Consider the following 25,746-nt stretch of genomic DNA (forward strand, 5'->3'; position numbering starts at 1 on the left):
CAGTCTGTAACAGGAGTCTTGGCTCTGCTACTTTGCATGGTCTTCTAACAGATACACAATTAACTCATAGGTGGACAACACAATGGCTGTGTTTGGTATCTGCCGGATGAGTTGGGCAAAGAGTCCTCTATAGAAGGCGAGATAGCCTTCTTCACGTGCTACCAGACGTGCTGTCTGAATGAAAGTCTTGTATTTAGTGCCTTCTTCTCGCAGCCGTGTCCGTATGACCTCTGCAGAAAAGTAAAACAGAGCCCAAAGTTAACAAGACTTAAACCTTCCCAGTGAGAAACATGCCATTACCAGGAAAGAGTATGCAAAACCCAGGGACATGAAAACCTTCCTGTACCAATTGCCTGCCCGTACTTTCAGCCATGGGATCCTGTACACATTGCCCTTCAGGCAAGAAGCAAAGTTAAAGATGAGTTCCCTTTCATGTGGAATAAATGGATTATTTGCTCATTCAAGCTACTACAGAACTAAATGCTTCAGTGATGCTCACATAATCAATATTGCTCTTTCTATATAACCATGATAACATTCACATCTATCCAAAAAGAATAACACTGCTCAGCCCACAGGTGTTTCCCACCACTTGATCACAGAATCCCAAAGGCTCTGGGTACTCAGCTAGATGAGGCTACTAGTGAGAACAGAAGCATTAGGCATTCAATTTCTTTTTGGCATTTTTTTAAGTTGTTTTTAAACTAGGAAGTGCCAATCACCAACTATGTGGCTAACTAGGAATGGCGGCACCAGTACTGAAAATGCCAAAGCGTACGCACACGCCACAGTAACATGCATTTGGCCATTCAAACGACTAAGAATTTTACAGCCTTAAACCCCATCATTCGTCTCAGATTACAGGCAACAGCTGTTCTACTGCAGTCATAAATGGAAAAGTTAACATACCATGTGGATAAGCGATACAAGAGGCACAGCCCTTGGAAACAGCAGCAGCAAACATCAGTCCAAAGAAGTTTGTTGAGTTCCTTTCGGTCCCATTAGGAGGAGAAGGGGAGAGCTGGACTTCCTTTAAGTGCTTTTTCAAACTTTCATAAATAGCAAAGCAGATAATGGTCTCAGAAATCCCAGCATAGGAGGCAGTCAGGCCCCTATAGAAGCCGCGGATACCTTCTGTCTGGTAAACATATCTAGCACACTGCAAAGCATTCATTGGTTTTGAACCCCTGACTCTAAAAAATAAACAGAACAGAGCATATAATGAGCCCAGAAAAAGAATTAATATTAGAAAAACACTCATGGCTTTCAATAGTTTTTATAAGTACAGAAATGATTCTCTGCTAAGTTTTACTCCAAAAATCTTCTAGGAAAGCTGCATAGAGCAGGACTATGATGCTAAGAGTGCAAACTTGGCTTTGCTAATTCACTAATACATACTCGTAATAATTCTTTCAGCTCAAGTTCTATCCAGTCTGTCACAGTTCACACCAATGCTTTAGAAGACAATAAGCATTGAAGAGACACTGCTTTGTGTGTTAAACTAGTAATTCCATTTAAAGCCATCTTCAGCAGGCCAAGAGACAGAGGTCTGCTACATGAGAAACGATCCTTCATTTTAAAAGGCAGCATTCAGTTCAAAGGGGCCACCCTGTGAAGTGCTGGAATTAAGTCTTATAAATTATTTATAAGTTGTGGTGCCTTAAAGGATCCTTCTTATCTAGCCTAACAAGTCCTTGCAGGAAGGAATTTTCATTCTAAGCAGTCACATTATTAGCAGAGTCCCTAATTGCTTCGATATCCACCAGTGACTGCAAAACACTCAACTAAAAGATATTACTGTCAAATTCCCTCCCTGTCTTCAGGCGGTACGGTTAACAGTAACACAATGCTGAAGGAACCAAAAGAACATTAAACCACTGCAACAGATTCTTATTGCCTCTACAATGTTTTATGAAACTAAACTGATGTGGCTTCATTACTATTTAAAAACATCACCCTTTCTGTTTACAGCTACGTAGCTGTGTATCAGTAACCTTGGTTTGTTGCAGTAGGACACACACCTGTATGATCTAGGAGTAGCACAAGTGACATTGCCAAATGGGACACAGACTGCAACCTCACGCTCAGCCTCCCACATGAGCTCTTCTGGCCTTTCCATAGCCTCTATTATTGCTATATCAAAGCATTTCAGTCCTTGATATAGTTATCCTCAACATCAACTCCTGAAGTACAGAAGATTCTGTAGGCAGGAATCTGAGAGAAAATTAATGGTATGCCCCACTTTACTTAAGATTTACAGTGAAACCAGAAACTGAACCTAACTCAGCACTCAAGGCAACTTCCACATCCTTCTCAATAGTAACTGTGCATCAAACTGGAGTAGGACACACAGAACCTTAACCTTTAGTCTGACCAGGCAGAAGCATGGTGGCTTGAAAGGTGGAACTGAGAGTCAGGGAAACAACTGGGCAAGATCTATCAAAGTACAAACAGCCATGAGTAAAAACATGAAAGTTGTTTTCCAGAGGCTCCCTTAGCCACTCAGTGGCATCCAATCTCCCTCAATCAGCTACTTACTTCCGTTCCAGTTGCATTCTGGTTTTCACCATCCATATAGGATTCATCAGGGAATTTGTGATAAAGGCTGAAAAAAAGAAAAGAAAACCAAAAGTATAGCTGAATCCGGGCCGGTGTATTGCCATGGCAAACATGAACTTTATACACTGTGCAGTGAGACAGTTCTAGTTACCAGCTCTATCTAGAAGTTTCAAAAGACACGCAGGTGCGTAGCTTACAATCCCTCTCTTGCCAGAGAACCATCTCATGTTAAACTTCAGGAGGTATTGACCAATGGCCTTGGAATTTCTTAAAGGATTCTTCCTTTTTGCACCTATTTTCATATGTACTTCGTGTTCCTAAAGACTGCTGCAGACAAGATACCTTACCTACTGACTGGGGTTTAGAATAATAGATAAAAGGAAGCCTGTGGGGAACACACAGATGTACTAGTCCTTTGTTTTCCCCAAGGCTCTAGGTGGTGCCATTGAGCCATCTCATTAACAGAATCCACCCGTGATTAAGGGGTTAGTTCGGGAAAGATATTTTTAACGATCACTCTGGTGACTGATGCTTGGACTAGTGGAGCTCTTCTGCAGCATTTTTCCTACAAGAACAAACTATTTTCCCCATCCTGGTAGGAAAAATACAACATCCTAAAACAATTTGGCTAAAACAGTATCAAAAGTTTGCTGGTGTCTACTAATATTTATTTTCTTGCATTCAGAGACATTACAATACCATTGCAGCTGTAAAAAAGTTCACCCCAAGTTAGCGAACAACAATCTAGAACTATTTCAAAGTGTTGAAGAGGAAAGCAGTTCCTCTGTAGACAAGGTAAGTTAGGAGCTAGCAAACTCCTGTTTTCTGGTACATACAACCTCAAACTAAGTGTACATTTTCAGAACGTGCCACATACTGGCCTCTGTACTCATTCACATACCACAGTTACCCAGAGCTGTCAGCCAAGACTGGTGTGTTAGCCTAGGCCCTGTACAGACAGACTGAAGGTCCAGTCCCCGCCTTACGATTCATTCTATTCATTTCCTAACTATTGAGAGGGACAGAAGAAGTCTTGTAGCAACAACAGCTTGGAATAAATACTTTAAAGAATTAAGGTGCCTCTCAGAGCCACACAGATGCCAATGCATGTATTGCCTGCTATTGGCGAGGGGCTGGACACTGGGGTATTGCTGCAGACCATATGGAAGATGAATTACAAATACATACCTGCAGAACCTGCAGAACAGATGTGCACAATGTTGCTGTTGGGCACAAAAATGCCATTAAATCGCTCTTTGGCTTTGGAGTAGCATGCAAAATAGACAGCTCTGTGGGAGGGGAGAAAAAAAAAAAAGAGAAGAAAAGCAATGTAATATACACAACATCAAATTAGACACATTACTATTCTTCCCTCCACCGCCTGAAAAACAAGACTCTCCCTCCAAAGTGGCCTCCACATGACTACTTCCATCTACAGGGACACAGTTTGGTTTTTTTTTTCCCCTCCTTACACTACAATGCCGCTATCTGACTTGACACCCACAGGGTAGAAATATTTTACTTTCACACCAAGTCTGAGATGGGAGGCAACACGCTCTCGCAGATAAAGCAAGTTAGATTGGATACCTACATCAGCTCTGGCCTTAAACACGCTTTGTAAACTTGGGAATGTCGCTTTCCCACCTGGAGTTTATATTTCCTTAAATTTGTTCAGCACTGTAACTGCGTTAGCTTTAAATGCTTAACCCTGGACTGAAATGAAAAGTTTTACACACCTCAAATCCCTCAAATAGAGGAAGCTCAGCTGATCTGCAACAGTCAATATGATAGGTAAGAAGCTGTCTGAACCAAGTATGTTCAGACAGCTTCTTCAGAAGCTTCAGATAACAGCTCCTTGAAGTGAACTGCTAGAAAAAGGTGGATATTCGTGGCTACAATTTGAGAATTTCCGTAAAGTACCTTATTCCAATCCAATTTATGGAAAAATATGCAGGAACACAAAAGACACCATGAGTGAGCTGCATGAAAAAGCAGACAGTCTTGGATTCAGATCCCTGCTGCAAAGATTACCTGTACAGAAATAAGATTCCCAGTTCCGGGGGAACATCCTACCTACTAGGCAAGAGGCCAGAGAGGGAGTACACCACTCTTCAAGTTCCTTTTTAACTGGTTCCGTTTCAGGCAGAGAACATCTGCCAATTTCCTGATTGCTAACAAGTTTTAACATCTGCTAGGCACAAAGATCTTCAGCCCTGCCAAGAATGGGACAGTCATAGGTACACGTGGAAACCATTTAGATGCCTGCAAGACTTCCAAATACAAACAAACTTTGTAGCTACTTTTGTTGTTGTTGTTTAAAAAAAAGAGGGCACACACACCCCTTTGGGGTTCTGTGGCAGCAATGCACATCTTTCCCCCTCAGCTGCAGTTTTCCATTTGAGAAGAATTTAGGCAATCAAGGACCAGATAGGTACTCCTCTCCCTTGGCATCTAGCTCCTACTCAGTGTTTGGCAAGCATTTTTATGTTTTTGCAGGGAAGCAGCAGATCATATTAGAAAAATGCAAATATTAATCCTACAGATTTTTCTGCACTACTTTCTCTTGTTTTCTCAAGCACATGGTAAGTGGCTCTTGCAATGACTTGGAATTTAAGTACCTTCTTTAATCTGCACTTCCGGAGTTATACAAGTGTAAAGCAGATTTTTAGAAGTTATTTCTTAGTATGTATACTGTGCAGTATACATGCACAAATCTCAGTTTAAAAATGGGATAACTTCATGACCTATTCTTTTGAATCACAAATGCACTGCAACATTTGGGTTGGTACCTTAAATGTGTCTTTTAGCAATAGTTTAACTATTTACCTTGATGGTGCAACTCCAACCAAGTTTGGACCCAGCCCTCGGAAGAGTGACCTTGGTCCTTCTTTTTCCAGAATTGACCTTAAAATAAAAACAAACAGGGAAAAAAAAAAGATAGTATTTGGGTTAAAAGTTATGCTTCTTGTTCTGTCAGACAGTCAGTAAAAAGAACTGTACAAAAGCAATGAGTATTAATTGTGAAGCTGTTAGCTTTTAAGCTACATAATATACTTGAAAATTAGCAGAATTATACACTACTGAATAAAAGCCACTATACCATAAAACTTCAGTGCACTACAGGCAAACGTGTGTCATATGGCTCAAGGTTATAATTTCCATTCTTTGAAAGCTGTCAGCAATTGAATTAAAGTTTCGTGGAGCAGCCAGTGGTAGCTGACTCTGATGAACAAAGAATATTTTTGGCATTCTCTGTATCTAAGCAATTCAGGAGTTTGCTTCCTGTATAGAGACACAAAAAAAAGAAATCCTTTTCCCTTTCACCGTTACCTAGTGATGTTTTTTTTCCCCAGAGTGCAAGTTGAATGTGGCAACCATACTACAAGCCATGTCTCCCCAGGTAGTTCAGGGATATCTGGTTTTGAGGGCATTCAAGAGAGTTCACATCATCTTTCCCAAGTAAACTCCAACTACAGAGGTACTGCTGTGAATCACCGTCGGGACTGGACTTCATGATCAGGTCTAAAGCAGGAAGATCACCAAATGATGCTTTCCTGCAGTTCTGCAATTGCTACAGCCCAGGTTTCCAAAGCCACTTCCACCCATCTTCCCTCACACCTCAGAAGGCACGCTGGGCTAGGACTTCTCTCAAGAAGATGAGCTGTTTGGACAGCTTCCCCAGCAGCTGCCAACTTCTGTACCATACCTTGCTGAAGTGCCTCATTAAAGAAGACTTATCTTACAAATTCCTTGCACTACTAACAGCAGACATACAAGGACTAAAACAACAGCCAAACACTAGTAAACAGCCAGGTATTTACCAGTGAAAGCCAGGTGCAGTCCAATAATCACTGGGATTTCAGTGCACAATCTGCTAGGCAGCAGTCCTCTTAACTGAACTCACCATGTGAAAATCATGCAAGAAAATCCAGATAACACCAGGTTCCATGGGTAGTTCACGTGCACCTGTTGGAACTGCCAGTTTTTCAGAATTTGCTTCCTAGGTCATTAGCACTGTTGAGAATGTTCCCCACAGACTCCAAAGCCAAGCTCATTAGACAGGAGAAGATATAGGAGCTTCTGAAACACTTTTTCTGCAGGAGAGTTGAACTTTCTGTGTAAACTCCAGGGCTGAGTGTCTCCAAGGAGACAGATCCACCAACTACTTGTTCTTTGTCACTTAACAGTCACGACTGCAGATTCCAGCTGGGGTGACTCATCAGAATCTTAAATGGATTAGACAAAAACAGCCTGTCCTTCTGGAGTGCTTTCTATTCAGCAGCAGGCTTAACCTGCCCTCCTGAGTACCTACTTTCTTTCTATTTACAGCAGTTAAAGGGCTTTCATAGTCAACACCTTTAACTCTTATAGAACGATTTTATATGTAGGACTCTAACGGCTGCTTCTTTAAGCCATACAATTTTCCCAAACCAGAAGGCCCAAGTCATATCCAGTTTGGCAATACATGCATGACCAGGATAGAGAAAGGGATGGAAGAGTAAAAGCAAGAGACCTAACTTCACTTCTTCCTTTGTACATTTGTATTTTATCAGAAAGATCATAATCAATAGCATTATCTGTTCGTCATAGATGCTGCCTGCAAGGGAATGACAGCATAAATATTTTGCTCTCACTTCTCAATCCTCTGAAGTAAGGAGGTCAAAAACTTGGCGATACATGCACCTGAGCAACTCCTGAAGTGAAATGAAATCAAGATCATAGTCACCAAATTTAATGAGCTTAATAAACGTATTAAAAGGTTGACCCAATTTTAAACTATTTCCTCTCTCCCTAAAAAAAACAAACAAAAAAAAAACAAACAACCCCAGAAAAAGATGGGCCAAGAGGATGAATTAAGGGCCTTGTGCCTTGAAGTTTTCACTCCCTTTAGTTACAGCTGCCTAAAGTCCAATGCTGCAAGGTGAAAAGATAGCAAGGGAAAGGAGACTAAAATCAAAGACAACTGGCACTACCTTGCATTTTCAGTCACGAATTGCTCTAGACTCACCTCTGAATAGACAAAGAAATGTTTGGCAGGGGAAAGAGGCACTGTTTACAATACAGAAACTCAAGTCCCAGAATGACTCTAGCCAGATAGTTCTGCAGAGAATTTGAATTAGCACTGTACTGTTATATAACTGTGCAGCTTCTCCCCAGGCAATCTGCCAAGCATGTTGGCCTTACATAAAATCATTCAACTTGCTTTGCTAGTCGTTATTTTCTTTGGCTTTTCTGCTACCTGATCTAAACAGGACCTCTCTGCATCACCCTGGGGTGCCCAATGCTCCAAATAAACTCAATCCATTTGCATGAGATCTGAACCATAAGTTTATGGTGCTTTGATATGAAAGACAGTAGTAGAGATTTGGACTTCAGAGTTGCTGGTAAAAGTATTCAGCAGTTTGTAAGCTAGATGATTTCGTATTTCCTCCTCTTTATGAATACACATCTAAAAAGGGAACAGCTGGAGCATCAACTGCTGCAGTGTGAACCACACAGAAGGCTTTTAACAGAGATCCTAAGTAATACAGGTGTAAATAGGATTGATGCATAATAATAATTGGCAAAGACAACATCTAATAGCAAACAGAGGAGAGCTCATTAAGTCAGCTATAGCTGAGGAAAAGACAAAAGCTTCCAAGACCCCAATTAGACATTATATTTTAGCAAGACTGCTTTTGCAAAAAGTGTCCTTCTCCCACTCCCATACGTTTCAGTTATAGATCATCCACACAAGAGTGCAGACAAGTATAACTTAAAATATATGGGAACACAGAATTCTGGAGGTCATCTGGTTCAAAGCAGGGCCAGCTTCAAAGACAGATCAGGGGCTGACATGCATCCCTAAGTGCAGAGAATCAGAAACCTTGTTACAATGCTGGTCCATTAAAGGTGAAGGGAAGGCTACAGGCTCTCGCTTCTACGTGACGCTCCAAAGAGAGAGTGCGTCAAGAGAGGAAGTAAAACTTCCCTCTGTCAAACAGGTAAATAGTATGGGCAGCAATACTACTGCCTACTCAAAGCAAACTGGGAACGGCTCCAGGAAAAAGAAAAAGACAGCCTATATGGCTTATTCAGTCCTTCAATCATTTGCCAAGAATTAGCCCCAACTAGTAAGGATTACCTGTTCCAGTGCTCAAAGGAGACAGTAAACATGATTATTCCCAATAAGAGACAAAGATGACACTTTTCAGTGTTGAAAGAGAGAAAAAACCCTTTCCTCCAGAATATTTTGTGTGATAGTTCCCACAAGCTAAGGCATATCGAGAGTTTACAGTATGTCCCGTGTATTGATCCCTAGGAAGTCATAACTACCAAAAAGCCTAAATGTGAGGAGACAATTTAAAAATAACACCTCCAGACACTTATTCAAATCAATTCACTTTGGAAAGTTTCTAAGTGGTGGAAACAAATTTCTGTGGAAGTTCAAAGGAATGCTCAGGCATCCTGAATATGTATGTGTTTTTAAAAGAATAATTTATCCTTCTACTGCTGAAGGCAGAAGCCCAACTGACGTGAATCCTTCCAGTGCAAGTCTGGAGCAAAATCTCCATTCCATGTTTGCACAGAGGAATTGAAACTCAGAGCACTGGTATCAAGCAACATTGAATGACAGGAGGAGCAGTACTCACTTGAGAACACTGAAGAGCCCGGGTGATACAGATGTTGGCCTGACCATTCCTTCACCACTGATGGTCCCCAGCTGGACTTGTGGGTAGTAGACAGCCCGGAAGGCTAGCTTTGAAGATTGGAGCCTAGTCTTTATTACCTCTAAGGGACATGTAAAGATGGCACCAACTGTTCCTCCGCATCTGTAAAATACAATTTAAACAGAAGACAGAGTCAGGAAAACATAGCTGCACAGATGTGTCACATCACAGCATGGTGTATAAATAAAATGTGAAGACTTGTCTCCAGTTGCTCTGCATTGTGGACAAATTATTGGGAAGCAGGGCAGTTTTGTCACTAGGCAAGGGAGACTGTTCCTAAGCCCTGGGGGAGAGGAGAGAAGGTTGAGAAACTGTGATAATGATCATGTGTAGTGATGAGATTGGTAAACACAAATATGATACCCAGCACTAACAAAAAATCCCTGAGTGACCATGTGCTGGTCCCATGTTCTGCCAGGACTTGGAATTCTGCCTGTAAAAACTTCAAAGGCATCCATGTTTCCGAGGTTGTTGTCCTAGAACATACATACCCTTGGATGGATTTTTCTTATGGGAAGCAGGAAGCTGGCAGATGAGAACAAGCCACTGGGGATTAGGATGCTATAGACTGAAAACACGGCAATATAATTCTTCACCATTTCAGTACTTACGATTAAAACAGCTGTCTTCAGAAGTAGAAAATATCAAAACTACACTAAGTTAGGCTCTCTTAAAAACAATGGATATCAACTACTTTTCTGGGGGGTGGGGGCAAGGAAGCTGCAAGGATGAGAGGGAGGGTGGGAAAACAGAATAACAGGACAAAAAGGGTACTAAAGGACAGAATTCCCATACTCTGATAACAGAAGGACAAAAATAAAATACTATACGCCCACACATATATGCGTGTGTATATATACATACATATATAGACACACACACATATATAAAGATATATATATATAAGAACTAAATTATCCTATAATAGGCATATACTTATCTTAATGTAGTCAGACTGAGCCTCAGAAAAAGCACATCGGGCCAAGAATATAAGGTGTATGACTCTTAATTTTAATTTTAATCACTGATCTGGAAAGTGACTGGTCAAACCATTTCTCTCTCTGCTGCTGTTCCTCTTTGGTAATTGAATGTCCCTTCTGTCAAACTTCACAATTAAACATAATGTTGAGGTTGGCTAAAAGGCACTATATCTAAATTTTATTAATGGAACACGCTGGGATTTAGGAAGATTTAACTAAAGATTTCAGTTCTTCTCCATGGGCGTTTACTACAACTGAACCTATTGACTAGGAAATATTTTCTTTGTTTACACAAGTGTCAAAGCATGTGATTCCTTCAAAAACCTCTGTTTGCGATTTTCCTTAAAAAACACCATAAGTCAACAACTTAACTCTCTTTGATGTGAATGTGAAATTGTAATTTAAGTAGTTTTCCATGAAAGGGAGATGAATTGAAAAAAAAAATCCTATCCTTTCTCTTGCGCATAAAAAAAAGCAGTGCTTGCTGAAGTCATAAGAAGTTTGCATGCATTAATTTGGGAACAGAGATCCATAAAAGGACATTAATAAAGGTACTAGCACATATTTTCTAAAGCCCCATCTATACATGAACTATTTTACTAGGGGAATCTTTTTTTAAAACACAAGGAAAATGTTAATTGAAGAACAGCAGAAAAATCCAAGCCGTAAATACGTACTAGTTTATAAATGCTTTATCCAGTACAGCTTATTTTGCTTGCTGAAACAGTACGTCTTATATCAAACAGTAACCATTCTTTGCCAAAACCCTGAAGCCCCTGCACTTGCACTAACAGCCTGACCACCCTGGCTGTACAACCACAAAAATTAAGGTTCTTTATACGGTTCAAAAGGACATCTCAGACCACATGGCCGGGGAATACAACTTCCTCACTACAGTTTTCATGTTCTGCGAGATTCTGTCTAAGTACATGATGCCAAACACTATGCTCTTCAGATACAAACACATTCAACAGAAGAAACTCTGTTTTCACTGAGACTGGCAATATGATTTAACAGCATGCTTCAATGAGTTTCTCCTTTAAGTTCTTGCTTCTTCCTCTTCCCTGCTGAAAGGGGAAAAAACCTAAACTAGGGACAATCCATACATCCAGAGTGACAAATACTATAAGAAAGAGCTTTACCTTTATCCCTTTTAAACCACTTATGCTTTGACTGTTGAATAAAGTCACGAAGTTGTTCATGAAACTAGGTACACAGCAGCTGAAGTTGTGTCATTTGGCTCAAAAATGACAGTGTTCACAGAGACCTTATCAGGCCTCTGATTATTTTGTGTACTGAACCAGGGCTTGGACACGAGCCTTCTGTTGTGTCAATACCACCCTGGAGGACATCGCTTCAGTTTATCCTTCTCTGTTTTGTCAGATGCATCTCACGTGCTCACATTTCTCTGAAATTAGATCTTGGGGGGAAGAGAGAGAGGTCAGGAATGGCTTCTCCAGCAAAACCTTTCCTGTTCCCACAGCTCACACTTATAACTCGGAGCAGAAAGTGTTTCGAGGATCCCTCTCGCACATCCCCACTGCCACCTTTCCTACTGTGTATATCCAATACAGACACATGTATAATGAACACCTGACTAATCAACAGGCTCAAGAGAAATTGTAAGTCTGTGGGAACTCGATGAAGAGAATTTGATTGCCTTAATTCCCAATTCATTTATCTACCAACACTCCACTACTGTGTACTCCGTCTTCAGTCCTCATTCATTTCACATTTATGAACATTAAAACAACACTTTCACAGTAACGATTCATAAATTCAGAACACAAACTCCATTTGCTGTTTCTGAACTACCAGCTGCTCAGTCTAGAGTGACATCTTGCCATGCAATTTTTTAGCCTCTCTGGCATATTCTCTCCTACATCAGCTGTCTTCTTGCCTTCCTAGCCCACTCCTTGCCTTTCATCCTTCCAGTTTGATAATCCAGTTAATTTATGCAGCCTTTAATATTTAAGTACTTCTGGTAATGCATATGTAATCCTCCGATATTCAACACAATGAGTTAATATCTGCATCATCAGTTTTAACAGCTCAGAGTTTATGCTGTCAGTGTGACATTTAAGAAAAAAGCATTATCTAACAGAGCAATTCTCAGAAGGTCAACAGGGTGCATACATTATGTCCCAAACATAAATACGCAGCAGATAGTTCAAGGAAGGACTTTGATGTATTGGGCAGCTTTTTCAGATGAGTTGATTTTCCTCCACATGGGAATTCTATGCATCATACCCTGGTGTTGCTCTGTTCCCTGGAAAGATGGAAAAATAACACACTGTGCATAAAGAAACACTTTGTATTCCTAGGGTGTTCCAAATGCCTACATCTGAGAAGAAAGGAAAAACAACCAGCCTTCCTCAGCTACACAAACAGCCATAAACCCTGAAAGATTCAGACTATGGATAGATAGCCAGAAAAATTTCATTTGGGAAAATCTTATGCTGCAAGTCTTCATACTGGTTTGAGTCAGGGGTTTTTTTTGATACATCAGTGCAGAACTACAGTTCTGAAGATGTTAAGCAGTGTTTACTGCACTAGCCTCTTGCAAAAATCCCAAAACAATGTCTAAATCTGTCCTTAGTCAAAAGATAGAAACCTCCTCTGAAACAAAACACTGTGGCAGAGTACCTTCAACAGGTCCCATGGCAGGGATACAACAAGAGGTTCCCAGCCATGCTCTGCAGGTATTGCAGATACAAAATTTCTTCAGTGTGAGACACCCAACAATTCATCAGCTTCGGCCTGTCACTTACTGCCAGGAAAACAGTGTTTGTACTTCAGGCTTTGAACACCTCCTCTAGTTACGTGATGGGCCAGGCATATATTGCCATTACAGCAGTAAAATACAGTTCTCTGCTTTGTGATGTCCAAACAAAGGAACTAAGGAAACTTGGTCTGAGAACATGAAACATACTTTGTGTTTATGGAGATACATAATGTACTATATATTAAGAGCTGCAGAAAAATTATTTACTTCCATAAAAAGAAAACACCGTTTAAAAAACATGCCAAGGATGTAAATCTCAAAATCCAGTTCCATTTTTTCTCTTGCTGCCAGCTTTCTATCTTTACAAAGTCCACCCCCGATATACCAATGACTTGCATTTGAAATAGACTCTCAGCACCCACTAGCACAACTGATATAGATGCCAAGAATCTTAATTAAGAGTAGGGCTTACTTCATCTGTCCTAGATTCAATCACTGAGCAATATTCTTAACGCAAATAACAACACAATGCTGAATGTTAAAGGAAGTTGTGCAAAACAAAAACAAACCAAAAAAAGCATCCAGACCTTTAATGATCTTTCAGCAGAGTACCACCGACTTTACCAAGATTGTGAGCAAGTATGATGATGAGCTGCTTGGTTAGAGGAACTGTAACTTATAACCCAGCCTGACACATTTTGCTGTGTGAGCATTTGAAATTACCTCTTCCTCCCCAAAGGACAGCAACTACTCTCAACATTTAGCAGTGAAATTTTGACAGACAGGAGTCAAGTGAAACACTTGCAAGAGAAGTATTAGTGCAAATAGTCTGGCAACTATACTTAACAGGCCACTTTAAGAACCAGGCTGACAAGTATATGTCAATTCACACTTCATGGATAGCACCACATACGGCTTTAAACATCAAAATACACCTTGGGAAATCATTTGGTACTATTGACTGGACCCCTCTGATGGATTCAGAAGCCTGTAGAGCTCCCCGAACACAGCTGCAAGACTGGATTCAGCGGGACAGCCAGGGATACAGCTAAACCATGGCACTAACAGCGCAGAGTATTATCTGCTTTCCTGGTTGCTGACATAGGATCATGCCCATGAAGGCAGATAAGGAAATCCCAAAGTGAGCGGTATATTCACAGCAAGCGTGAAAAGTTTTAAACGAGATTGTATTTGCAATAGGAATTTCATTCTGTTTTTTTAAAACGTGCCACATGCTCTAGCACGACGTGCACAGCATAAACAGCGAAGCAGGTTATATCTTTGATATTTCGTTAGTGCGTCATCAAGACTGTAAACAAAACAAGCTGCTGCATTCTCAGATGGCATAGGAAATAGAGTACCAAAACAATACAGACTGTTCCTAATGCCTTAATTTTGAGTTATTAAGCATTCAATACATTTCCAGCTAATAAGGTTATCATCAGGTATAGATATTCCTGTAAGCACTTAACTGTGTTCCTTGAGCTGATACGCTCTCAGTGAATTACATAATGCACATGAGAAACTAAACTAGGTAGAGGGCTGGAAGAGAGACAACCTCATCATCAACGCTACAGTCCTGGACCACGTACAGTATGGCAGACACATGTACTTCAGGTGAAGACCGCTTCTCTCCATTTTACAAATGGAAACATTATTTCCCAAATGGTTTGTCAGCCTTAGCACACCGCTTAACAATTAAGATCTGGGGGAGCGGTATACCAGTCCCTTTCCCCACAACTCGTTTGGTTACTAATTTGGGGAGTAACTTTTCTTTAGACATTCAGGCAAACCCAGGTCAAATTGAACATTTCAAGCAAGGCTCTCAGCAGCCTAGTGCATCAAACACCTCTCGGCTGCAACTGAGACAACCAGCCTCCCATGCTCATGGAGACAGATGTCACTACACCCTCAATCCAAAGCAGCTTCATGTCACCAACCTTCCCAAAGTATGCTTCCAACCCTTTTACAGGTGGCTTAAGCAAGCTTTGGTATTTAAGGTTGCTTTTCAGAGCCATAGGAGCAAGGGAGTTCTGGACTTAGGCCTCAATACCAAGACAGAAAAAAAAATGTCACAAATGTGGTTTTATTCAAACAAACAGTCCCCCCAGTTTGAACCAAACTACTAAAGAATACATATCACGCAGTACCTATATGAAATCAAGATAAAACGTTCGTTCCCAGTTTTTGCTCTTTGCCAATTCTGTGAAGGGCACTGCAGCCTCCAAATACCACTTCTTAGGAAATCCCTGTAGTAAACACTATTACTCCAGCTGGAAAGACAACACGGAGTAACCTCTGCTGCAGCCTAGTCCACAGTTTCTCCCAAACAAAAATAAGCCACAACAGCACTGACTTCAGCAGGGAAGCAGGAGCCCAGATTTGTAAACATACTTACATCTGTTGTGCAACTTAGGCATCATGCTCTTTGCTGCTTCTGAAATCTCCCCTGCCCTCAGAGTCATCTTCCCACCAAAATGCCAAGACCCTTTGGTTCGCTGTAACTATTGTAAGCCTTAAAAGGAACTAACAGAAAAAAAAAGGAAGCCAATGAGTGAGTCTGCCTACAGTAAGTCAGCTAATAGGAAGCCATCTCTTTCAACAAATGGAGAACACTTTCTAATATTCAAGTGCACTTCATCACTCCTAGCCTCTGAAGTATTAAACACTTCTGTTCTGGCCATTAAGACTATCTGGGGCTGGCCTGCCTTTTTTGTGCACACATAAGGATACTGTATTACATCTTCTTAAGCTGACACCACACCCTACCCTCACCTTCACAGGAAGCTATAGTAATACCAATAACATCTCTACCAAAATTATTTCAAGCTAACGGACTGCTCTTGCTTTATCTGCAAAAAATACTTTACAGTTGAACAAAGGTTAGTATCTTACACAACTTAAAAGTATTCTGAAGTTCCAACACTTTCTTCTGCTGGAGGGGTAATTTTATGCAAGGTCCTGGTTCTGCAAAGAGCTTTATGTCACAATACAACCTATTTATTACAATAGGGTTCTCTGAAAGAAAGTGCAAAGGTAAAGGTGTTTGAAGGACTGAGGAAGGACCTCAACAGAGACTATTACTCAAGCACTAACACACTAACAATTCTTTCTAAAATTCCTTTGATGATGTAATAGATGTAGCAAAATATCACAGCTGAGCTCCTTTAATCAGATTTTATTGAACAGGCATCCTTTACCACGGCTACTACTAAAAACCAAAATGCGTAAGGCACACATGGCACAGAGCCTCGTATCTAACATGATTTGGGTTTCTAGCTTGTCTGTCGGCTGGCTGGTCCAGCACCCCTCCAAACACATCACCTATTTCCCACTACATTTCTTACATGTAGAGAAAGGTGTTTTAATAGCTTGGGCAACAGTTCAAAATGGATGTTCAATTTCTTGTTCTATCCAGCAAGCCCTAAGAAGTCTGCATTTCTCACTTAAAAAGCAGAGATAATAGCGTTAGTAGATATGTGTACACACAGGATATGGAAGTTCAGGGCCTTGGCCAGGGAACCGCTCTGAAATAAACTGTTTGGATGGTGGGAGCGTGTGTGGTGGACCAAACGCTTTAGCATTGGCTGCTGCATGAGAAGACTAAATTTGCTGTCTCATTTGCCTTTCTGTAACACCACAGCAACATAAATGACGGTACACTTTTCCGTGTCTTTGTAAATAACAAGATATGCAGAACAAGAATCCGGTCCAGCAACGAACATTTAAAGGCCTGTACACCCTAAAAGACCATCTCTTTCCTCTGTGCTGTATTTTCATCGCTGCTTTAGAAACAGATCAATCTTATTATACCAGAGTGGTCAGGGGGATAGTCCCTGCTGTGCTTCCATTCTCTCTGCCCATGCTCTCTCAAAAACAGATCAGACCTGGTGACTTCCTAGGCGTGCTGCAGAAAATGGTTGCTTACTAGGATCCTTAGAGAAGGTTGAGGGTACATTAAATGAGTAAAGGAGACGCTGATCCCCCAGTACTAGATTAGAACACTGATGAGTTTAAAATTCCTATTTATTTCTAGTCTGATGAGTTATGTGAGGACACCTAGAGTTCTGGATAGGCATTGTTACTATCCAAACAAGTTGCCTGCGTACATTCAGGTCCCTTTTCTGTCGCAGGCTCCAGGTACTACTCTAACGCAAGTGGTGGAGGCGGGGGAATGAGAGGACTTAAAACCACACATAGTATCCAAGTCAGCAGAAGAAGGGCAGTGTCTCTGAAAAACTTAGCTTTGTTGGGTTTAATATTGTATTAAATGAACTTACGGCTCCAGGGACGTGTCAGAGGACACTGAAGTCTCCTGTTTAGCAACAGAAGAAACAATGGTCTACCATTAATCAGATTTAAACTAACAATACTTTCTATGTTGCCTTCCTAACTCTTGTCAGCTGACAAGCACTACAGAATATTCTACTACTTAGATAGTTTAAGCCATTAAAAAAAAGATTAAAACAAAAGAAGATTTCTGATAAGGTCAGAAGCACATACAACAGCACTTACTATCTGCCTAAGAGATGATTTTTTAAAATTTATTTTTAATTTACACCATAAAATGATCTGACTGGACTACTATTAAAATCACTGTAGTAAAGTTAATTAACAAAGCCTTTTCAGAGGGTTTTTGTTGGTGGGTTGTGGTGGGGCGGGGTTGTTACTTTAAGCTTTTAACACGACAAAAATAAGTTTACAACTCCTTGCAAGAACTTAAAAGAAGTTGTGCGGCACGCCAGGTCACTTACTCAGAAGTACCAGGACCTTCTCTAACTCTCTTTCCCCCCATCCCTTTTTCCTTTTTGGAGTACTTGCTTTTCAGTATAATTAGATGGATCAGGCAGTTACGCAGCCTCCACTATTAATTGTCACCTACGCAGAGCTTACTAAAGCGTTGTGCAAATATGTTCCTTTACAAAATCAAGCTATGGTCCATCAAAAAGCATAAAGCCGGCTGTCTGGACAATGCTTGCCAGATGATATCCCTCAGTTCCTGCTTGATTCAGCTCGAGCCACATGCAAGGGCAGGATTTAAAGTGTTTCATTTAACAGAGCGGGAATGCCACAGCTATGCAAGATTTTGAAATTATATATAGCTAAATGTCACGGCAGCCCAACTGACTGCCCAGTGCTGACCTCCAGTCGCACCATGACCCTTTCTTACCCTTCCTGCTTGGCTTGCTAAGGATGTATTTTCTAATTCTAGAAAGGCACCGCTTGCCTTGCCTCTCTTACACAGGCGGCGAGGAGAAAGCTCCCTGGCTGTCACGGACACGCGTGTTCAGAGGGCACGCAGGCTTGCGAGGGAGACGGTGGAGAAGACGGGGGCCGGCGCCCACCGCCCGTTTCCCCGTTGCCAGCGGCACGCCGAGGGAGGGGAGAGGAGGGAGGGAGGGAGGGGAGAGGAGGGAGGGAGGGAGGGAGGGGAGGCCGCCGGCCGCGCCGCAGCCACCCCTGCCGCCAGCCCGCCCTCACCTCACCTCAGGCAGCGGCCGGGCACCCCGGCGGGGAGCCGCCGCCCGCGAGGCCACCGCGTCCCTCTCTGCAGGGCCTCCCTCGGCGGGCGGCAGCCCCTCCACCGCGGCCGTAACGCCGCGCCCCCCCCGCCGCCCGGCCCGGCCCGGCCCGGCCCTCCGCCGCGGCCGCCGCACTCACCCCCCAGCGAAGAGGTGCAGCAGCGTGTTCTCCTGCGGGGCGCCCGCCATGATGATACTGCCGCTGCCGCCACCGCCGCCGCCTCAGGCTCCGGCTCCGGCAGCGGGAGCGGAGGCCGGGCCGCGGCGCGCACGTGACGCCGGCGGGCGGTGCGTGATGCGTCAAAGGGCCGCGCGTGACGTCACCGCGGGCAGGACCGCCCCCTCCTGGGCGGGAGGAGCTGGCTCTGCTTCAGCGTGGCGCGAAGCAAGATGGCGTCGTGAGGCATGGTGGTTTTAGAAATACAGAGCAGAGTGTTCCTGTGCCTGGTCGTCATAAGTGCAGACACCCCGCAGAAGTGACGACCACTGTGTACACGTACACGTGGTCCTGTGCTACCGCCTGTATCTCCACGGAGCTCACAGCTAGTTCCGCAGAGCATCTCTGTGCTGGGCTTGAGCCAACGCTAAAGCTCGGATTTGCTTTGGGCCCGCGTTTTTAGGTGCGTACCTGCACTCGGGTACAGACGTAACGTCAACTGGCACGCAGAGAAGAAAGCTCAGGCTGGGTCACAGAATCGTATAGGTTGGAAAAGACCTTTAAGATCATTGAGTCCAACCATAAACCTAACACTGCCAAGCCCACCACTACACCATGTCCCTAAGCACCTCATCCAAACGGCTTTTAAACACCTCCAGGGATGGCGACTCAACCCCTCCCCTGGGCAGCCTGTCCCAATGGGTCCTTCGTGCCGTGAGCCACGGGCATGCACAGCTCCGTCGCTCTAAGTCCTGTCCGCTGTGGCAGCAACATCTCGTTGCAGATAAGGTGGCCTTTCACGGTACGCTGTTGACCGGGGCAGGTGGGGTAGGCAGCTTGTTTACGCTGAGACCCTGCGAGAAGAGCATAGATGTGCCAAATGGGCCAAGGGCACGGACCCGCGGAAACGTATGAAAATCAGGCTGTGCTGTAACCTGTGCCCTGGCGTGTCTGAATGGTGGCATCCAGTGAGCAGTATGGAAATAGTCCTTCTCCCTCCCTAGTCCCCAAAGATTCCAGAAATGTCAAGCTCTTGTTTATGCAAGTGGCTCTTCTGTTTTTATATTAAGAACAGAGGAAACATCTCAGTTATTTGACTAATCCAACAAAAAAAAAAAATCAAAAGTGCTGTTTAGATATTCAAAGCCTGCAGCTGTTCTCCAGTCCTTTGAATGCCCTGGGAGAAAGCTCAGACACCTGCACTGCGGGGTAAGTGACCACGGAGGACTTCTGAGAGGTGGCTCAATGATGATCTTTAGAAGTATTTGTATTTAAGGGACACATGACATGAGGCTTTTAAAACTGACGCTCCCCTAAAGTCAGTGGAAGAACTTTGGCCGATTTACGCTCATCTGTAGGATAGATGCCATCAATTTACATGCTGTGGGTTAATTTCACAGCCAGGACATTTATGAATGGCTTTTAACATGAAAGTTAAAATCCTGAGGAAAACATTAAAATCTACAAAAAGAGCCTAGGTCTGCATATTTTCCATATACGCGCGTTTTCTATTACCCTTGACAACAGGCTTGAACAAACAGCGTCCTAGCTGAAATTCAGATCCAGACATGAACTTCACTTCTGCCTTATGGCACAAACCAAACTTCCCAGTCCTAATACTGCGAGGCGCTAGAGTTTGAAATTTGGGTGTGCACATTCCCAGCATTTCGACTTCAGCCTACTCAGAGGAAAAAAATGGCTTAAGGGTTAAAACCAAGAGATGAAGCAATACCTGGGTCCACCCTGGGGTCAGTGCTGTTTGGGTGTGTCTGTCCTGGATCCTCAGTCTCCAAAGAACAGCCCTTCTAGACCTTTCTGTTTCTTTTTGAGGTGATGGTGATGAATCCTAAGGTGCTATAAAGAATGGTTGCCTCTAAGTGATCTTGTGCGGTGGCTGGAGTAATGATTTACTGAAGCAGAATCAGTCTAATGGACAAGGGTGATGGGATCCCTTGTCTACGGAGTTTGTGGAAACTAAGGAATGAATAGAGATAACTATTATAGTTTTAATGCTGCAAATATCCTATCTGCAGCATTAAGTGCAAATAGGATCTGAGGCAAAGTTACAAGTCTGACCACCTGGTCCCCATACATCCTGGGGTCCTGAGGACCCCAAGTCATCCTTGAGATTCTATAAAGTTACTCTTTGTAATGACCTAGAATATATACCAGAGATCCAGGCAGCAACATGGATTTTCTAGTTGTAAATGTATCAAGGATGCTGGGCCTGTGAAACGGTGAGATAAATGGAGAATTTTCTCTAAAGCGTAATCCCAACAGATCATGCAATGAATGTAAGAATAAAAAAATCTGGGGAGGAGATGACTCAGAAGAGATCTGGTAACCATTACAGGTTTATCAGAACACGGATGACTCTATTGACATATCTCTTTTGTTTGCTCGAGATACTGATTCAACCACCACGTGATCTTTGGAGGCCCACCTTGTTTACAGTGCCTCTCACCAGTCAAAAAAAACCACTGACCTTATCGCAATGACAAAAAAAACTTCCAGGTAGGTATAAGCATTGAGAAAACACATCTATGGCACCTGATAACATCAACACAAGCAGACTGGCTCTAAGGACCCCTTTGCTAGGACTTCCAGCTCAACACAACGGTGGTAGACATGCACGCTGCAAATAGGTAAGGATTCACATAAGGACATGTGGTTTAATCCCAGCTGGCAACTAAGCCCCACCAAGCCGCTTGCTCACTCCCCTGTGGTGGGATGGGGGAGAGAATCGGAAGGGTGAGAGTGAGGAAATCCAAAACATAGACCCCTAGTAGCTACTATGAAGAAAATTAACTCTATCCCAGCCAAAACCAGCACACACATATACACAGTGAAAGCTGGGGCAAATATTCTCATTTACGCACATATATAAACTACAAATGCACAAAGGCAGGACCACTAGCCTTTCGTATTCACACGCACAGGGCCCTATTACACATACATACACATAGTTCGACAGGGCTTGGCCAAGACTTTTCCCACATGCCCAAACAAAAAAGCTCCCCCCACACATCAAAACCAGTTTTGAGCCCCAGCCTTATGCTCCCAGTTCCACAGAGACAAAGCAGCCCTTCTCACAGTGCGCGAATGCGCACAAACGCAGCATTTTGTGGAGAGATTCGCAGTGGCAGGAGGTTATTTCTAGCCCACCAGCAAACTTAGGAAAACAGCTCCTAGATCAAATGGGTTTGTACAGCCTGGGGAGGGGCCAGGCAGTCCTTTACAGCGTGGAAAGAAGCAGCTTGCCCTGAGCGACAGAAGAAAATCTGCTTCAAGCAGGGGGCAGAGGAAAGGAAGGAGAAATCGGCCTTCCTCGACAACAGCAGATGGGGTGACCATCACATGGGAGGGAGAGGAAGAAGGCGAGATGTTCAAGTAGGAAAGGTATCGGTCAGCTGTTCTAGGGGCACAAAGACGTGGGGGAAGCTGATCCGGGCAGAGTCTGACAGGCCAGACTTGTGCAAGCTCTATGAAAAAGGATGGGAAGGTGCTATGGCAAGGGTGGTTGGGGAGGGAAGAAGCTGCGCCTTCTGGGCACAAAGAAGGAGGGAAAAGTCAGTTTCAGTAAGTGGAGCATATAGGGTCCTTCAGAACGCGCACGTGGGATGGGTGTCCTTTCCCTCGGTTTGTTTTATTCTGTTGCCGTTCCTTTGCTCTTCCCCTGCCCTTATGCTGTGCACGTTGAAGAATCTCTTGCAGCTGCCAGTTGGGAAGTGGGCAGTGGGCTTTTCCCTAAGGCAAAGGGCCAGGCAGGAGCAAGAGCAGCGGCCAGAGAGGAGGGAAGCGCCAGGGCCCTTGTCTTGGGTGGCAGCCATGCGGGGGGTGTGCGGGAGGCGTAGGCTCAAGACAGCCACTCATCAAACAGCTTCCCAGAAAACCCTCTGGACAAGGGTTTCTAGCAGGGCTGCCTGTGATCTGAGACCTGGGGAAGGATGTGTCCAGAGCTGTGTTGTTTTTAAACACGGCCGTTTGGAGTCGGTTCACTGACTGGCATGGCAGGGTTATGTACGCGGGAGGGAGGTCATGTTACCGTTCTCGGCGTTAAAGCCGTAGGGCCTGATTGCCACCTTCTCTATTTCCCTGTGGGCTAGGCTGAGGTAGGACAGATGAAGGTCAGCAAACTTTATACTGTTTATAACCTCGGTCTAATGTACACTCTGCATCCTATGGCCCCATACAAAAGCAAAGATGGGCAGCAATAGAAAATAGCCATAAGGGCAGGCTGCAGCCCAGCACCTCCCTGCCTGCCCCATGGGAGATTTACCAGGCCTGTGATGACTTTTTTATATACTCAACTCTTCCAGAAGCATCTACACTCACTTTATGCCCCTTGATACTGCCAGAGAGACATGCAGCAGCCACTGAAGTTTGGTACTTGAGCTCTCATAATTCACATGGAAGCAATTTAGGAGACGTCTGACTGTGGGCAGCAGAACTGACAGAGCTGACTCCTCAGTCATCGCATCTACAGCCCAGCCCAGCAATTTAAATGTTCATAGATTTCAGTTAAATTTAATACATTACAGCAGCTAATGTAGCTTTCTTAGGCAATTACCAAGACTGTCTACCTGTGAACACTTTTCTGCTTAGTTCTCTATTTGCTGTAGGGTATGAGACCACATATCCCAATTTATCCCCACTAAGAGTGTTCAGGAACAAGTTGCAAGCTATTGAGAGTTTATATAATGTCAGTAAATTAGCTATAGGCTATTTATGGACAGCACTGCCTCTAAAGAATACTAATTAAAGGGGAGGACACTACCGTAACATAACACCATACTGGTTGGAATCAATAGTTTGATTAAAACTGTACCTTTTCACCTGATTGCTCATCTACCCTAAAGGCACTTCTGAACGTGAAGGTACATCCGCAGAGCCCTCTGGTGGAAGTACCATCTAGGAGCACAGAAAGGTTTTTTTTCACCAGGCCACCATTATCAGCTTCTGAAAATGACGTACGTTATGGTGACAAAAATGCTCTTCCATCACCAAATCCAAGGTTAGCCGGGCCTTTGCTAGCTAGCCTAGCTAGCTTATGGTTTTCCATTTTACTAGGTGATAATTATCCTAGTGAAATTTACTGTTTCCCCTATTTACCATGGCCAACAGCATAGTAGAAGCAGTAAAAGGCATTAATCTAATTGTCTTGCCAAGCTCATTAAGGAGTCAGTTACGCGTGATTCCAGCTGGGTGTCTTGACTGGGCTGCCTGAACGTGCTCCAAGCTGCATGAGAAGCCCGTCTGCCTGGGGACCCCTGTCACGCCGACAGAACAGCAAGAGGTTACTGGCTCCAGACCTTCTTGCCACCTCCTTCTGCATTGCCTAGAAACCAGTTCCTGGAGCACAGTTCAGCCTGGTTTGTACGGGTGGGCCAGAGGACGTTGTACACATTCACTGGAGCAATGCATAAGCTAAATTTGCACATGGTTCCTTAGCCTGTGATGGTTGTCTACCTTCTAGGCTAAAGGATACTTGCAGCCGTGCTTGCCTCTACCTCTCATTCCCCAGCAGAGAGCAGTGTAAGAGCAATGTTAGAAGCACAGCCACCTTAGAGCAGTGAGGAGTTAGGCATATAGGGTTTGATCTTTAACAGATCGTGCACATGTTCTCTGACTGCACCTCCAGTTTTGCCTATATCCCCCCTGGCCTATCATCCCCCCTGGACACTTTGGAGATACTCTGTCTTGTGGCTCCTGTTCCTCTTCATGAAACACATCTCAAAGGGGAGATCAGCTCTGAAAAGCTCAGGCATCGATGACTTTTTTCTGAAGCCCTGGACAACAAAGCCATTGGCACTGTTTGAGCGCCTCGCTTGTTCGAGCCAGACAGCATAAGCATTACCTGCTTCCTGGCTGTCATCACCCTTATTTTCATTTCCGTCAGCAAGGTGGAATGAGGAGGTATGTTTGCTTGTATCTGCTTGCCTCAACAGCTGTACAGATGGTCTGTGCGCTGGGCTGCCTCTCCTTCCCCATCATAATTTTCCAATATTGGTCTGAAACTGGGAAAAATATTCACTGTCTAATCTCCCACGCTGCTTCACATGCCCAGTGGGATATTGTTAGAAAGTCAATCTCTTTCTTGCTTCAGTCATCCATTGAATTTGAGCTCTTAAGGTACCCACGCTACGACGTGTCTGCTCTTCCATCACACAGTGCACTTCACCTATAGGAGCTGAAAGAAAGACCACTGCAGAGTGTAGGTATTCAGTCCAGGAGACGCAGCTACAGGCAGGGAAATCAAAGAGGAAGACAGGTTTTGTGGTTATGTTATGAGCATATCAAGGCACCAGGAGAGTGGGCCAGATCTGGGAAAGCACTATGTTCCAGACACTGTTTTTATAGCATGTCGAGTATTTCTAGGGAATTTCATGAGGATAAATGTGCACAGAAGCATTGTGGCCTCCACAGATCAGACACCACAGGACCCACATCAGGGGAAGTTCCTAAATTACTCCCTTGCCAGTACAGCATGAACCCAACCAGGAAAGGGTTGAGCTGGCTGTTCCTGGGCCTTGTTTTGTCTGGTGGCTTCCTACAAACTGGAGCAAGGACTCACCAACTTGTTCCACATCATTAGCAGCTGGCAGCTTCCCAACCATTACCAGCATAGTCTGGATTTCACCCAGCAACTTTGAGATGAAAGACGTTGCAGCACCACTGCACTCACTGTTTTAGGTCCCAATCCAGCTCCCACTGAAGTCAGTTACTCTTTTTCCACTGAATGCAGCTGGAGCTCGGTCTGACTTTTCTGTAAAAGTTCTGTCTCAAGTCCTCAGCTAGCTGAAATATTGGTAAAATAGTCCAACACAACAGACAGATGCCTGCAACTCAGCTATTTTCTGGCATTCAAATTAAAATCAGCAACAGTCGAGCAAGAGCATGAGGAATTATGTTTCTTTCCTGAAAACACTGAAGGTCTGAACTTAGAGCAGCTGAAGCACCTGGTGAAAGGAATCTAGAAGCCTGCATTAAGTGGGTGTCTGCCAGGAGGCTGATGCATATGTGAAGCTCTGTTCTTTTTTCCAGAGTGCATCCATGGCCAGAGCACCATCAAACAAATCTCTCTGGTGGTGAT

The 25,746-nt window shown here is 43.6% G+C and overlaps 1 protein-coding gene across 1 annotated transcript; it reads right to left on the reverse strand.

Moving 5' to 3' along the window:
• Positions 1 to 27: 27 nt before the first annotated feature.
• Positions 28 to 18,790, reverse strand: SLC25A33 (solute carrier family 25 member 33). Its single transcript, XM_075520488.1, has 7 exons — positions 18,636 to 18,790; positions 9,192 to 9,371; positions 5,386 to 5,463; positions 3,748 to 3,848; positions 2,539 to 2,605; positions 910 to 1,193; positions 28 to 230 (listed from the first exon to the last, which is right to left on the reverse strand). The coding sequence occupies exons 1-7, from the start codon at positions 18,683 to 18,685 to the stop codon at positions 28 to 30; spliced, it is 963 nt and encodes a 320-aa protein (XP_075376603.1). The 5' UTR covers positions 18,686 to 18,790.
• Positions 18,791 to 25,746: the final 6,956 nt, after the last annotated feature.

Source organism: Mycteria americana, chromosome 18, assembly GCF_035582795.1.
Source record: "Mycteria americana isolate JAX WOST 10 ecotype Jacksonville Zoo and Gardens chromosome 18, USCA_MyAme_1.0, whole genome shotgun sequence".
NCBI lineage: Eukaryota > Metazoa > Chordata > Aves > Ciconiiformes > Ciconiidae > Mycteria > Mycteria americana.